Genomic DNA, 16,694 nt, shown 5'->3' on the forward strand with positions numbered 1-16,694 from the left:
TATGAGAAGGGAATCGAAGCTGCCATAATCAGCGAGCCCTATCGCAACAATAAGAGCGGTGCCTGGACTGCAGATGAAACTGGCAAGGCGGCAATATGGGCGTGTGCAAATCAGGCGATTCATGAAGTGATGGAGTTTCCAGAAGTTGGATTCGTCAGGGCAAAAATAGCTGGTATCTATAGATATAGTTGCTATGCTCCACCAAGTGCGACGATAACAGAATTCGAAGGAATGCTAGGTATGCTAGTCTCGGATGCAAGAAGTCGAAACCCCAAGATCATAGCTGGTGATTTCAACGCGTGGGCCGTGGATTGGGGCAGTCGCACTACGAACAACAGGGGCCGTATCCTGCTCGAGACTTTCGCGGAGCTAGATTTGGTGCTTGCCAACACGGGAAACGTTTCCACTTTTCGTGGGACAGGGTCGGGCTCAATAGTCGATCTGACATATGTGAGTACCACATTGGCGAGGAGAATGACATGGTTTGTCAGTGAGCATTATACTCACAGCGACCACCAGGCGATTTTCCTCCAGATCGAATATGGGCCATGCGTCGATGCGTGTTCCCGTGAGGCTGGAAACCGGGGCTGGTCCGTGAAAGGGCTTGAGGAGGATGCATTCATAGAGATGCTATTGGGAGGCCAAAGTCCCGGTGGTGCGGCTACGGAAAAGGTAGAGCAAATGATGGGACGCATAACAAGAGCATGCGACGCTGCTATGCCGAGGCGACGAGTTCTCGCAAAAAGGCGCTCAAACTATTGGTGGAATGAAGAGATCGCGGTGTTACGGGATGCCTGTTTTCATGCTAGAAGGATCTGCCAACGATCTAGAGCAAGACCAGACTTCGACGAGAAACGGCTAGCATATGTGAACCTTCGAGGTAAACTTAAGCAGGCTATACGGACCAGCAAGCGAGAATGCTTCAAGGAGCTTTGCACAGAGGCAGACCAAAGCCCCTGGGGAACAGCGTACAGGATAGTTATGAAGAAAATGAGAGGGCGAACACCACAATTGACCTGCCCGCATCTTCTGCTCGATATCGTGACGGCGCTCTTCCCCCCGGATAAAGGGGAGCGGAAACAACACAAGCGAGCACTCGACGTCTACACAATACCTGAGGAAGAACTTACGCAAATTTGCCGGAGAATTGGTGATAACAAAGCACCCGGTCTGGATACTGTTCCCAATAGAGCCCTTAAACTCGTTGTTAAGACCAGACCCGACTGGTTTATCAGCGTGTTTGAAACATGCATGATAGAAGGAGTTTTCCCCGACCGGTGGAAGAGGCAAAAACTAGTTTTGCTCCCGAAGCCGAATAAACACCCAGGACACCCATCATCATACCGACCGATTTGCCTTATCGACACGGCAGGAAAGATGCTCGAAAGGGTCATCTACAACAGACTGCTCCCTATCATCGAATACAAGGATGGACTATCGGAGCGACAATTTGGATTTCGTCAAGCCCACTCAACGATCGATGCCGTAGACGTCGTTTTGAAGCTGGCTCGAGACGCGATGTCGTCTAAAAAATGCTGTGCCGTAGTAACGTTGGACATCAAAAATGTGTTCAATTCCGCAAGCTGGGAGTGGATAAAAAGTTCACTGGCTAAAACGGGTGTCCCTAGTTACTTGACTAAGCTCCTCAACAGTTACCTTTCGGAGAGGACACTGTGGTACGACACGGATGAGGGATCCAAGCAGTACACCGTCAGCGCAGGAGTACCACAGGGCTCAGTGTTGGGTCCTCTCCTGTGGAACGTCATGAACAATAGGGTCCTTGTCCTTCCCGTGCCAAAGTAGGCCACGATAATCGGTTTCGCAGATGATTTAGCTGTGGTTGTCGTCGCGAAAGAACCTGAAGACGTTGAAATGTACGCTAACGAAACCATTAGCGCCATAAAAGCGTGGCTGGAGATGGTTCAGCTTGACCTTCCGGAACAAAAGACGGAGGCGGTCTTGATTACCAATCGTAGGAAGAGGAATACGATTAATATTCGCGTTGGTGGTCACGTCATCACTTCGAAGCCGGTTATCAAATACCTAGGGGTGATGATTGACGCTAAAATCAATTTCAAGGGACATCTGGACTATGCCTGTGAGAAAGCGGCAAATATCACCGTATCATTATCGCGGATGATGTCTAACATTGGAGGTCCAAGGTACAGTCGCAGATTACTTGTAGCCGGAGTGGTTCGCTCCACACTATTATACGCGGCACCAGTTTGGGAGGAAGCATTAGCGTGTGAGAATAATCATAGGAGAGTGAATATAACTTACCGCTTAGTGGCGCTAAGGGTGTGCAGCGCCTTCAGAACAATATCAGGCGAGGCAGCGTGTGTTATTGCGGGAATGATCCCGATAGACATTCTGGCAAGTGAGACACGCTGCCTGTACGAGACAAGGAAAATGAATCCTCTTGAAAAGGATGCAAAATGCCGTAAGGCGGCAAGGCGAGAGTCGCTGGAGAAGTGGCAGAAACGGTGGGATGACTCGCAGAGGGGTCCCTGGACCCACACTTTGATTCCTCGTATTGAAGAGTGGATCCAGCGACGACACGGTGAGATTAGCTACCATCTGACGCAATTCCTGTCAGGACATGGCGGTTACAGGAAGTACCTGCACCAATTCAGGCTGGATGATTCTCCCTTGTGTCCTGAATGTGGTTGCACACCTGAGGACCCGGAGCATGTTATGTTCCACTGTCCACGGTTTCTCTCAGAAAGGAGGAGTCTGGAAGACTCTCTGAAAACCACTCTAAGCCCGCAACCTGGCGCGGCAGTGTCTTTCTAAGATTTCCACCTCCATCCATAAAAAAAAAAAAAAAAAGACAGACAGACATTGAACCGATTTGAATAAGGTTTTGTTTACAAACAACAAACAAAAACAAACAAAACCTTAAAAAGCTATCAGTCGTATGTGGGTAGCCTGATGGCGCTAGAAAATGCTAGGATATTTCAAAAAGCGTCGGACGAAGTAGTATTCGCAGTTCCTGAAATGAGTCCTATTGCCATTTTGCCTGCGGGGCCGGGAAAATCAGACAAGTGGGAGGTGCAGAAGTCATAATGCCGAAGAGCCACGATGGGAGGAGAGAACGTGCATTATTAAGGTAGCAGACAAGGGAGATGGAAGGAGAGGTTAACTCTTGCCCTGAATGGCTTAGTGAATATATGTATAGGCCCATAGTACGTTGTTTTCCTGTGCCCGGGATGTCCTTGTGAGAGCGAACAGTGAGAAGACGCTTACAAACAGAGACCGTAGGATTAGGGTATGTGGGTGACAGACAGACACCTAAACCTTACAAAGGAAAGGTGGAAAATGCAAACTGTCAGCGTATTCCCAATGTTTACATATGAATGGAACTTTAGTTAATCGATATAAAGGTTGGAGCAACTCATGTTTGTGGTAGAAGTGGTCATAATTAATTATGAACGCCAGTGCATATCCTTTCAAGCGTACTCAGGCGAAATGTTAGGTATTGACGTTGAAAAGTCAAACCAATTTAGGATAGGAAATATTTTCCTAAGAAAATTAATTTGTGAAATGAATTTTGAAGATTTCATTGCCTGGATACCTATGAAATGCAATGCCATTCTGAAAAGTACTCTGCATTTGACCTGTAGGAACGTTTGGTTGAACTCCCACAAATTCAGGATAATTCGACTATCCACGTATACTGAGCATTTCAAAAACCAAAATCGAACTCAACTGGAATTGATTGATTCCAGCGTTTTACAGGAAAACATATTTGGTTTCATGTGGAAATTTTCAAGAAATTAAAATAGATTCCAGAGAATCTGGCGTTATTTGTGAAGGGTGTTCAGTAGTCCTTCCAAATTGTTCTGGAATAGAATGCTTTCTGGGGAATGTGTGTAATTACAATAGTTCAGTGGTTTCTACATGGTCACTATTTGATGCAGCACAAGCTGAACTTTGCTCCCACCGATACCATCACATTACACTTTTCATTAATTTCAATATTCTAAAAAACAGTTCTATGATTTATACAATCACTGTGATATGTAATAGCAGCGAAAACATACATAAATATATCTATTATACTAAACGCGGTATAGTGTCCTCAAATACTGAGTTCCAATTCCAATTTTTACAACAAGACGGCAAAGGTTCAGGTCCTCCAAAAACTCCCCTTCTACCTCATAAAATTTTAAAAGAATAAATTCCTTAACAATTAAATTTCAATATATCTCAAGAAGTATCTATTATCCGTGCTAGTGAGAAAAGTCCTTTGATTGATTTGATTTTATTTCGCGCGTAAAAAACTAACATCAGCAAAATTACGTCATAGCAGGGCTAGTTCAAGAAGTCAAAAATGTTACCTTCTATGGATTTTTGAAAGTGTCATCGTCTGGTTTTATAGTGTTCATAGCTGGAAGAGCTTAAGGTTATAGTCGCCATTGTGATGCTCTTCGAAAGAAGGATTGTCGAACGGTGGACTAGACAGCCGCAGTATTAGGCGCACTCAATCGCGAACTGCGGGGTTCAATTTGGAGTGAGCGGCGGTAGAGCTCGTCATCGTCCAGGAGTAATGATGTGTCCAGAAGATAGGCTGAAACCTTAGGTATATGGTCGATTTTATAGGGTGTTTGTTGAAAGTGTCGAATTTCACGAATCACATGAGCAATCTGAAAAGAAAAATGAGAGAAAATGTACTCTAATATCTAATATCTAATATCTAAGGGATCTGGGAAAGAAGAATAATGACTAGTACTTATGGTTGGAATTTAGTTTAAGGCTCCCTCGATTATCATAATCATCAACGGCCCAACAACCGGTCTCCGGTCTAGGCCTCCCTTAGTAAAGAAGTCCAGACTCCCAGTTTTACGCCGAGGTCCACCATCAGTTCGATATCCCTAAAACCTGTCTGGAGTCTTGAGCTACAACATCGCTCCATCTCAGGCAGGGTCTGCCAAGTCTCCTTTTTCTACCATAGCTGTTACCCATATCGGCTTTCTGGGCAGGATCACCCTCATCCATACGGATTAAGTGACCCTTCCATCGCAACCTGTTCAGACGGATTTTATCGACAATCTAACGGTCATGATATCGCTCTTAGATTTCATTGTTATAGAGGCTAAGAAATCGTCCATCCTCATGTAAGGGGCCAAAAATTATTCGGAGTATTCTTCTCTCGAACGCGACCAAGAGTTCCCAGTTTTTCTTGCTAAGAACCAAGGTCTCCTCTAGGTTCGGGGCGGCGCCCTCGTTAGGGTTCTCACCCACGGCCGAGGGGACGACTGTGTCTAGATTCAGTGTTCAGGGATAACGTTTTCCAGTGTCTGTCTTGAGACGATACCGATATGAATGAATCTGGTAACGACGGCCTGCGGAGCCTCCATGCCCAGGAGGGCATCGAGACATGACAAACCTTCTATGTATTGGTGGACAGTGGAAATCGCAGAGCTCCGGAAGGAGGAGGCGCGAGGAGGCATGTAAAATAATAACGGAGTACAAATCAGTGAAAAGGAGCAAAGCTCGCTGCCGGCAGGATCTGGTCGACGAAGTGAATGGGGACCCGTGTAGACTCGGTTACAAACTGGTAACCCGAAAAATCGGGGTTTTGCGGAAACTTTGTTCACTTAAGGCCAAGCAGATGGGCCGCATTGTAAGGGCACTGTTCCCTGCGCAGCCCGTATGGGATGATGACGTCTTGCCTGGAAGAGGGCACTTTCGCTGTTCGCTAGAAAGTGGCGAGGCTGATCCAGAAAGGGAAAGGCGACCCCGAGTTGTCGTCTTCATACCATCCATTATGTATGCTTGACGCTGCTGGAAAAGTGGTCGAAAAGCTCATAAGAAGTATACTCGTTAAAGTGATATGCGTGGGGATTTATCTCCCCGGCAGTTTGGTTTTAGAGCAGGGAGATCCACAGTTGATGCTGCCATTCAAGTCGTAGATGCCATTCGACGAGCGTAGACACATAGCCACCGAACTCGACGGGTTGTGCTCCTCGTAATGCTTGACGTCAGAAACGTCTTTAATTCCATAAGATGAAAATGCATTTTAGGCTCACTAGACAATACTTTCCGAACTATCTCTTATGGATATTGAGGGACTATCTGAGGCACCGCTCCCTGCTCTATGAAACACTAGAGGGTCAGAGGAGGATGGAGGTCACGTCGAGGGTAGCACAGAGATCCATCCTAGGGCCGGACTTCTGGAATACTACCTATGATAGTCTACTTAAATTCGACATGCCAGAAGAGTCGCGCGGACGATGTTGCAGCGCTTGTTGCTGCACGGAGTGTCGAAATGGCGTAAAGCAGACTCGGCATATTGGTGCGACGAGTTAGCGAATGAATCATCTCATGGTTTCAACCTTGAACTGGAAAAAGCCGAAGTAGTCATCCTGACTAAAAAGAGAATTTCGACCCTGCCTCCCGTATTGTTCGGCGAGTCGATAATCGACTCAAAACCAGCTAAAGTAACTCGGGTTGACTCTTGGCTCAAAGATGAGCTTTTTGAGCAAATCAAAGCAACAGCGAACAAGCCTGCAGCTGGAGTTTCGGCGTTAAATAGGCCAATAGTACATATTGGGGGACCTACGTCTAGCAGGCGACGTCTCCTGATGAGTTCGACGCAGTCTGTCCTGCTCTACGTCGCAGAGGTATGGGCCGACCCTCTTGGCAAGGGGGGAATCTCATAATCGTCTCGCGGAAGAACAGAGACGGGGAGCTTTACGGGTGGCGTCTAAGTACCGCACTGTCCCTCAACCAGCCGTGATGGTGCTCGCGGGAGTAATCCCCGTTGCCCTTCATACCAGGCAGCGTCAAGAACAAGGGAGATGAGCCAAGGGAGGTTGGTGTTCGTGAAGAACGGCAACGCACCCTAGACGAGTGGCAGCTCTCTTGGCAAAATGAAACTGGATGCAGATGGACTGGGCAGCTCGTCGGTAACTTAAGTGCGTGGCTGAATAGGGAGCATGGTGAGAGTGACTATTTTCTTAACCAATTTTTAAATGGGCATGGAAGTTTCAGTTTTACCTATATAAGATTGAAAAGGCGCGATCTCCGGATTGTGTGCAATTTGCAATGGAGTTGTGGAGGATGCCCATAACCTTTTTTTTCTTGTGCAAGGTGGGATGGGGCTCGTCAGCAGCTCTATTCAAACACAGGGGATCTCTCCTCAGACAACATTGTTGAAGAGATGCTGAGGAGCGCTGACAGGTGGAGCCGTGTTGTCCATTACGTTCGGGTCCTTCTCGTTGCTAAGAAGATAGAGCTCAACCGGTAGAGGAGCCAGATGGCAGGGGGTTTCTTGAATTTACAGTTTGCTTTCTCGTGTCCCCCCCCCCCGTTGGTAAAATGAATTCTCTGATTTGAAGGCTCGGGGACTAGCCCGAAGTAATGTGGCAAACGGTTCCAGGCTAGCTCTCTGACGATAGGGAGGTGTTTAGTTGGTAGTCCAAGAACGTATCGAACTGGGAGTCTAACACTATGTGCATAAATGCATTCGCCTACCCTACCCAAAAAAAAGAACCCAGGTCTCCGAGGAATAGATAAGGACTGGCAAGATCATTGTCTTGTACAGTGAGAGCTTTGACCCTATGGTGAGACGTTTCCAGTGAAACAGTTTTTGTAAGCTAAAATAGGCTCTGTTGGCAGCCAAGATTTTCGATAGGAGGAATTTTGAACGGTCTCAAAGTTGTAGCCTACTATCAGTATTGTTCCCGTTTAACCAGTGTGATTTGGTGATGTTGGTTCTTTTGTGTTGGGCGCTAAACTGGCCAGCAGGTACTTCATCTTGCCTTCATTAATATGAAGCCCAAGATCTGGCGCCGCGAGTGCGAAACGCATCTTTACTCGTGAGACACTAAACCATAGCGTGTAAAGGACGGGGAACTAGCTTACACTATCACCGCCCATGGACTGGGCAATTCCAACATCACCACATAACTACTGCATTTGGTCACCAAGACCGTTATGCCCGAAGACATGATCAACAACGAGCGCCCTTCTATAATCATCGACGACGACCAGGTCTTCCCTCCTGGGGACCAGCCTGATGCTCGGAACGGTGAAGTAAATTTATCTGTCAATTACATCTAAAGATTCTAAGACGAATTCAAACTTGCTTCAGGTAGGTCTGTCTTCAATCGAAATCAAGCAGATTCGGGCATCTCAGACACAGAGGCCCCAGCGAACAAAAACCGCTTCTATCTTCTCTCTGACAACGAGCAACGCCGCAAAGCGACGCACGCACGTCCCAGAATCTCAAAATCTGCTGACACGCCAACACCTTCTCCAAATGCCCCCGTAGGCCGGAATCAATCCAGCGCAAAGAGATAGCTAAAAGTATCCCGCAGTCCCGTATGCTCCGTTCTTCCCCAACTTTGAGAGGTCCTCCCTTGTTCGTGTCTCTCACCCTAGCCCTCTCCCTCATGCCAACTGGACTGCCCCTTCCACTCCGCTGAAAGACCCGAAACCCTTAGCTCTTTATCATCCTCACATTGCTCCATTCCCAGGCTCTTCTTCATGGAACCCCGGTCTCAATTCAATATGTCATACTCCTCTTTGAGGAACGAAATCTCCGACTTCTACCACAAGTATCTCCATCTCCCCTTGAAGACAAACCCGAAGCGTACTTATAATTCCTCTTCAAATTACTAGACAACCAAAATGAGGGTGCTCACACTCAACACTAATTCGCTCATTTCTAACGACATTCGAATCCGAGCCGCGCTCTCTTAAACGAAACCAGACTGGGAGAAGCCCCCAATGTAAAACTATATGCTCCCGGTTACATTACTTTCCGCAATGACGCGGGCAGAGGCACAGCCTTACTAGTCAAAGCGAGATTTAGGGCATCCCATCGGCTGCACTGGCATCAAACTGCCTATTAGCAGTAGTCAGACTTCTTCTTAGAGGTGGAGGCGTCCTCCGAGTCCTAATCGGCTCTCTCTGCTTCCTAGGCGGCAGAGGTCGTCACCTCATTCCAATTTTGTCCAAACTCTGAGAAATCGCGGCCAGTTTCGATGCCTTCATTCTCAGCGGTCATCTCAACGCGAGGCACATATTTTGGGGCGATTCAGTTAACAACGAAAATGCAAAGTGTTCTTCGATTAGTTTCAGTCAGGCCCATTCCTTAGAGCGGGCATCGTTATCGCTGGAGTGCCATTTTTTCCTCGTGGGCTTTCTTTCCTAGACGGCTTTATAATCTCAGCATGTGTCACTAACTGCTCTTCTTTGGCAGCCCACTCCAACCATCATGCCCTCTGCCTTTTTCTGCATCTACAGCAAATTCTCCCTTCACTCTACCATCCGCATAAATGCAGATCCTTCAATCTAACAAACTGGGACGATTTCCAACGCAACTTATCCAGTGCACTGGGTTCTCCCCAGGACAAATCGCGCATCCACTCTAATGCTGAACTAGATACATACATTGGAAAGTTAACTCTACCTTCGAAATACAATTGACAAACACGGTCCAGTTAAAGAACCTGGTTATTACAAATACTGGTTCCTTTACCCCTTAACGTTCCTCTTAGTCCGCGATAGAAATACGCAGGAAACGATTATTTCACCGCCGTGTCCACCAAAATCAATGGTCCGAACTGAATACATATTACAAGAAACTCCTCAAACCTGCCCCCCCCCCTCTATAATTAATCGATTGGCTGGAAAACAAAAATCTTCTCTTATCGTCAACTACTATCCGACAAAAAAAGTAACTTCTAGTTTCACTGCCTTGAGGAAAAATATCCGCTTGCGTAGACTACACTTATTCAGAGCCAAATCGCAGCGGACCCCATCTAGAACTCGGTAGTCGCCACTACCGTCAACGATAAAAGGTTGAGCTTGGAAGGGTCTTACCCTTGCTTCTTTCCCCCAGTTGCCGGCTGATTAGTCAAAATAGGCGCGTTCGCCTCCTTCTTTATCTCCCTAGAAGAAGTTGAACTTCTTCGGGTCCCGACGGTACCTCTAACTTTGTCCTGAGGAAGTGTGTACCTACCATCAGTGAACGTCCCGCCATCCTCTTCAACAACTGCCTGAACAACAGCCACTTTCCGGTATCATGGGAATCAGCCCTCCTCATAAAAATCCCTCGGGCGATCTCAAAGATATGAGGTCTATCTCTCGTCTTTCCAATATTGGAAAAACCTTCGTATCCTACTAAGTCACCGCTGTAGACACTGCTCCCCTATCATTCCACTTAAACAATTCGGCTTCGAAAATCTCAGATCCACCAAGCAAGCAATCCTGTATCTGCAACACCACATTCTCAATCACCTGGAAGAGGGCATTACACCGTAGCCTGCGCCTTAGACCTTGAAAAGGCATTTGATTCAGCTTGGAAAGAGAAAGCGAATTCAGACCAATTGCCCCCTCCCCTTATTCAGAATCCTTGGAGACTTCATCTCCAACAGAAGTTGCTACGTGCGTCAAACCTAAAATTTCACAAAAATTCTCTCCTGTACCAGTTCTCCGGGGTTTGCCCTATAATTCCGCATATGATCAAACTGTCGCGCGTCAGACTGAAGAAGTGGCTGTCCTACCCTAACCCACTGATAAAAATCTCGCCACGCGCAAGGCTTCGTCACGAGAGCAGAGGTACTATGTCTCTGGGCTGGCTCTTCTCTCGGACAGCAATTCTCCTCTCAACTATCACGCCTATCCTCCCTCCTTCATCCCTTCCTTTTATCAAAGCTCCTTCCCGGACAGAGGCTAACCGCGTAGCGTTAGTGGTCCGGCAGTCAATCCTCGCGCAGGGGTAGATCACCTTTCATTATTTTTCTTTACCTATTCTAGATTAAGTCAATCAAACATTACCTTTTCCCCTGAATTCCCCCTCCTCCTATCATTTAGGCTGCACAATCTATGCCCTGCAATTCCATATCGTCAGCGTAGGCCAGTAATTGGGTGGACTTTAAGAGGGTGGTGCTTCTTGCATTAACATCTGCATCGCGAATCACATTCTCCAAGGCCAAGTTTTCCGACGCATTACCAACGTTGTTTGACATTTGCTGCCCTGTCTAAAATCTGGAAATGCACCCGTGTGCGTCGTATCATTGGGTTATGGTCGCCTGACACTATTGCACAAGCCTGACACTCGTAAGTCATGTGATCGGAAGTCGGAAGTGGTAGTGAATAGGTCACATATTAAGGCGGGGTGACAGTTGCATTGTTGGCTACGCTATGCAGTGGAATCCACTCTCGCAAGATGAATACGAGTGGGTTGCCTCAAGGGCACTCGGGTCAGAATTGTAGAGAAGGAGTGCGGACATCTCGGAAAGCCCTGGGGGAACAGAAACCCATTTTATTTAACCGCAAGACATATTTTCTAGCTTCATACCTGACGTAGTAAAATTCATATGACCAAGGGTGGTTTGTGAGCCTTAACTTGTCACCTTTGATATTTATAAGTAAATGAGAGCACCAGCCGGGAGCCTTTGTATTAATTATCCTGCTTTGTATTCATCAAAGGACCGACAAAAAATAGATGAACTTTGTATAAAGGCATTCACACTTAGCACAGCGTGGCATGTACGTCTTGAAAGCTACGAAGAAAGCGTGAACCCTACAGTGCCGGAATGCTATCATGCATGTACTTCTCTCAATGCTTTCTCAACTAATTTAAATTTTTAAATTAAAGCCAACCAACCAATTAAAAGTCTGAATTCCCAAAGAAAGAGCTTCTTCTCCTGCCACTTCAATTCCTTATATAATGTTTCCAAGTGAATTTGAAAGGTAAGAAATTTCACGAAGTTCAAAAGTCTTCACAGGGAAATTTTCCCTGAAAGTACGACATACATATATGTTCGTTTCTACATGGAGCACAATTGAAAGTTATCCGTAGGGAGAATTTCAATTCAAACAATTTCAAACAAGAATCGATTCAGAAGAAGGAAACTGCAAAGGTGAGCACTAGGTAGGGTTTCAGGTAATGTATATGTTACGTCCCATACCCATTTCCAAATGGCAGGAAGGATTGATAAAATATGGTACCGAAAGTATTTAATGAAGACTCCTCAGGTTCCTCTAGATAGCAAGGACCAATTACTTTAATTATTGGCATATTTTTTGAAACTTCAACTTGAAAGGATAGGAAGAAAGGCTATGTCCTACAAAGGAGGCTTTTTCCCTGCCATTAATAAGCTTAATCTTCGATGGCACTACAGCCCGAATCCAGCCTCGGCCTCGCAGATGCATCGCCTCCAATTATCTTGATCCAAAGACCGCGTCCTTCATTCCGAAAATCATTGAATTTATCGGCAACCTGCGTCCAGTGAGTCCTCTCAACGTTATCCTGGCCCTTTTGATCGGTTACCATCGGCTCCGCCTTTCATCACTCGTCTAAAAATCTTGCCCTCGTCCAAGAGGGTTAATGAGATTACACTATCGTACACCTGACAGAACTCAACAAACAGTTGGTGCATATTGATGTCATATTCCAAGCGCTATCTGGTCCGTTTTCGATGGTCCGCATCTGACGCCACCTTGGTATTCCCCGATGATGTTATTTGTATGCTCTCTCAGTCGTCGTTCAGTTATATTCGCCATCACTTTGTTACACGTCCACCGCAATAAAGTCATCCTCGGAACGTAGACGATCACCTTTTTTGTACACTGGACACACTACACTAGACAAACTAAGAGTTCAGCTGGTATACCATCGATTCCGGGAGCTTTATGGTCTCCGTTTGCCTCTTCTGGAATGACAAAGCTTCATCTTTCTTGTTGATAGCTTCCACGCAGGTATCATTGAACTATTGTTACTGTTCATCCGTTCTACATGCCCAAGGGTGCTTCTAGCCGCACTCTGATCTCTCCATATTTCGCCACTACTTTCTTGAAGACGAGCGTGAGGTTTTTAGCATCGTTTTTAGCTGTTCGGCAGCAGTATTTCACTCTAACCAAGAAATGGTCCGAGCCACAGTTAACAGCTCGTAGCGTCCTCGTGACCAATATGCCTAAGGCAGCTGTTTTTTCGACGAAAACTTTGTCGATTTGACTGAGTGTCTGCCCGTCTGGTGAAGCTCACATCATTTTATATATGCTCTTATGGGGAAAACAAGTGGAGCTTAAGACTAATAAGCTTATTGGAAAGGCAAATACCGCTGTGACTTTCAAGAAAACCTGGGTCCTCTTCTCCATCCTGCACACCAGTAAGTCTCATTAGATTTGGGACAGAAGGTAACACCCAAATACTCCCCTCTATCTCTAAGTAACCTCATTACGCTTGGCAAACCACCTGTGATCAAAAAAGGGACCTATCCAGTTTACCATCACTATCGTTTGCCGATCCTAAGCTCAGCGGGAAGGCAACCAAACCATCTTACAGGGTCATACCAGCAAAGTAATCTGCTCTCAGCCGCACTGTATCCAATCCAGTAATCTAATGATAAGTTCGCCAGTAATCAATCGTGTTAACATCGATCTCGTAATGGCTAGTTCGATCTTTCTTCGATGAGGCTGCGAAAATCAATTTAGGACCGTCATAAGCAGTCATTCCCCAATCTTTATCTACTCCGCACAGATACCCACTATTCAAATAAAACCAACCGGAATATCGAAAGCTGGACGCTTTGGGTTCTATGTTCACCTTCTGTGAGCAAAAAACTCCTTGATATATCCAAGTATCAGGAAGGGATGTATTTCGGAGCCTAGATTTTGTATAGGTACACCACTGTGAATTTCTTTCGGAGCTTTCGGTTGGATAGGTTCTAAGAACGAAACCTGTTACTCTTTTCCAGGCATACATTTTGAACCCCCACTCCCCTATGTTTCACCCAATATTAGAAATAGGATCAACTTCGAAAAGTACTAATCAAACCCTTTCATTTGATACCCCACATCATTATATTCTGCAAAAAAATGGACACCCTCCTTTCGCATGAATGGAGAGCCCGCCCTAAATTTAACAGAAAATGGCGCCATTTACTGTATGTAAAGGGATTTACAGACCACACGTTCCCACCAAATTTCGTTACAATAGCCTTAGCCGTTTCTGAATAAATCGGGTGCGACATACAGACAGACAGGCAGACCTTAGGAGAGTTGCCAAATCTCCCATCAGGGGCGATCTCAGGAGGCGGATAGGGGCATACCTATGAAAATATGCATTCACGTACTTTTCTTTGCTAGTTGTGCATGGGCTAGAGGTTACTCATCTGTGGTGCGTCGACCAAAATAGCTATGTGAAGGATACCCAGAAAATAAAGCCAACATAGAAGTAGTGAGAAGAATTGAAGTTACGGTGCGGGGTTGGAACTCCAGTACCGGCGGTTTTTGCGAGTGAGCAAGCGGGCTCCCGGCCATTGATATCCCTCAAACGCAATGCTTCGATGGTGGACAAATTGGCATGCTGCACGTGATTTAGATTTGGAAAAAGAGGTGTTCAAGTGAAGCAAGACTTTGCCAAGGACACCAATAACGAATATGAAAAATGATGGACTAAGAGGCCCACGAAGCCGGTTTCTGCACTCAGCGCATCTGTCCAAGATGGACGATCGCAGGAGATACTCCAAAATCAAGGGATTGACCCATTCAGGAGGAGGTCTTCCATTTTTGCAATCTCACCAATGCCAAAGATGTCGAAAAGTCTGGAAATACATTAAAGGTTAAGAGTGACGGAATGTTTAAACAGGTCTGTCTGTTTACCGGTTAGGACTTATCGAGAAGAGAACCCGAACATGGAGGAACTACCCTTCATGCAGCTTGGGGCGACAAATAGTTGAGCCATCTGAGTTCATAAAGGACAAGCGCAACGCGCACCAAGCTATTAAAACATGGTGAGTCCCATAAGGGTCCTGAATAATAATTCGCAAGAGGAGGAAAGGAGGAGAGGAAAGAGAACCCAAACAAAAGCTGAAAACGACGGTCCAAACAGCGTCATAGGCCATCAAAGTCACACCTAACTGTAGTGCCATTGGCCTGCCACCAAATAAATGAGCACGGTAGAAAGATGAAGATCCTTTAGGGAGTCGGGAAGTCCCTAAAAGGAAGAAAAGTATACTAGTAGTTCCGAAGAACGGACCTAAAAATACGGAAAGGATGAAGTCTGAGCCCCTAGTACGATCGTTGCTGATCCAAGCGAAACCTAAGGGAACCGAAAAAGGTGGATGGATCAAGCTCACTCAGAAAAAAAGGCAAACAAGACATCGAGGATGCGAATGCGTCCGGAGGCAATTGCCATCTCCACTAAGGCAAATCTGTCGTATGGAGAGATACTGAAAAAGGTCAAAGCTTATTCCGACCTAAAAGATCTACCCAAAAATATCAGTAAAGTCCGAAGGACTCAGAAAGGCGATCTCATGTTTGAGTTGAAAAATCTAGCTTGGGTAAAACTGACGGCTTTCGCAACCAGATTGTGAGCTCATTTGGAGAACGTCACGGTACGTGCCCAAAAACATGAGATCTAGATATATTCTGTGCGAAGATCTCGGTGAAGTAACACCGAGAGGGGAAATTTGCGCTACGTTGAAGGATGTCCAATGTCAGTTGGAGGAACCTCATATTTGGACACTTCGCGAAGACATGCACCAATGACGCCAATTGTTCCGAGCAACGCAGAAGATGCGGGGAGAAAGGCCTGATTGCCAAGCAATGCAATAAGGACCCCAAGTGCCTATTGTGCGAAGAAAAGAAGGGACGGGATAACTGGCACATTGCCGGAAATGGTAAGTTCCCGGAATTTAGGAAGGTGGTGACTGCAATGAAAAAATGAGGTTCATTCAAATTCAGGATTTATTTGAGCAGACCATCCACGAGTTTGAGATCGAACTTGTCATCGTAAGTGAACGATACAGGAACCGTCGCGGGAGCCTATGGGTCACTGACTCGAGTGGTGGAGCGACGAAGTAGACGGTAGCAAGCTAGACAATGCACCTTGAGTCACCAAGCAATGACTTTGTGTGGGCAAAAGTAAACGACGTGTACGTGTACAGCCGTTAAACCCCACCCAGTCTCACATTGTCTGAATTTGAAGATGTGACACGTCTATGCCTAGAAGATGCACATTCTCCAGTAGAAGACCCAACTACTGGTGGAATAGTGAACTAGCCAGCCTTCAATCAGTTTGCCACCGAGTCAGATGAACGGCCCAAAGGGCAATAAGTGGGATCAATCAGTTGTAAAAGATGGCATGCAAACCAATAAGCTCGTAACAATCTCAAGTTTGGCATCCAGCTGAGCAAAAGGGAATGTTTTAAGAAGGTCTGCTCTGAGGCCGATGTAAACCCGTAGAGGAGCGCCTTTATCTTTGTGATTGGACGATTCAGAGGCCGATCGTCTTCGCAGGTCACGTGCCCTACTCTCTTGTTGAAACTCATTCTAGAGTTGTTGCCACAAGAAAATAAAAAAAAAAATTCCGACAGTAACCACTGACGAGCTGCTGGAGATCTACAGCAGATTAGGTGACGACAAGACCCCGGGCCTGCACGGAATACCGTATGAGCTCGCTTCGAAATCTGAACCGGACATATTCGCCGAGTTATATGGAGGAGGATATTCCCTATAGCATGGAAGTGGCTGCCTAAGACTGGTAAACCTCCATGTGAACCATTCTCTTACAGACCCATATGTCTTCTGTACGCAAATAAGAAAAATGATGTCCACCGGAGGGGGGACGCGGTTGAAGGATATGCTCATGGTCAAGGTTTGAATTGAGCTGTAGAGCCCCGACAATGACGTTGTAACACGATTCAGTCTTCATATCTCTTCATATCTCCCTC

At 46.1% G+C, this 16,694-nt stretch overlaps 1 protein-coding gene across 1 annotated transcript in view; it reads right to left on the reverse strand.

The window, feature by feature from the left end:
* Positions 1-3,975: 3,975 nt before the first annotated feature.
* LOC119660384 (ras-specific guanine nucleotide-releasing factor 2-like) overlaps positions 3,976-16,694 on the reverse strand; it is a 323,473-nt gene continuing 310,754 nt past the window's right edge. The window contains exon 29 of the mRNA XM_038068909.1: positions 3,976-4,646. Within this exon, the coding sequence (XP_037924837.1) occupies positions 4,458-4,646 (189 nt within the window). The 3' untranslated portion in view covers positions 3,976-4,457. The remainder of the gene's footprint in view (positions 4,647-16,694) is intronic.

The sequence above is a fragment of the Hermetia illucens genome, chromosome 6 (assembly GCF_905115235.1).
Source record: "Hermetia illucens chromosome 6, iHerIll2.2.curated.20191125, whole genome shotgun sequence".
Classification (NCBI taxonomy): Eukaryota; Metazoa; Arthropoda; class Insecta; order Diptera; family Stratiomyidae; genus Hermetia; species Hermetia illucens.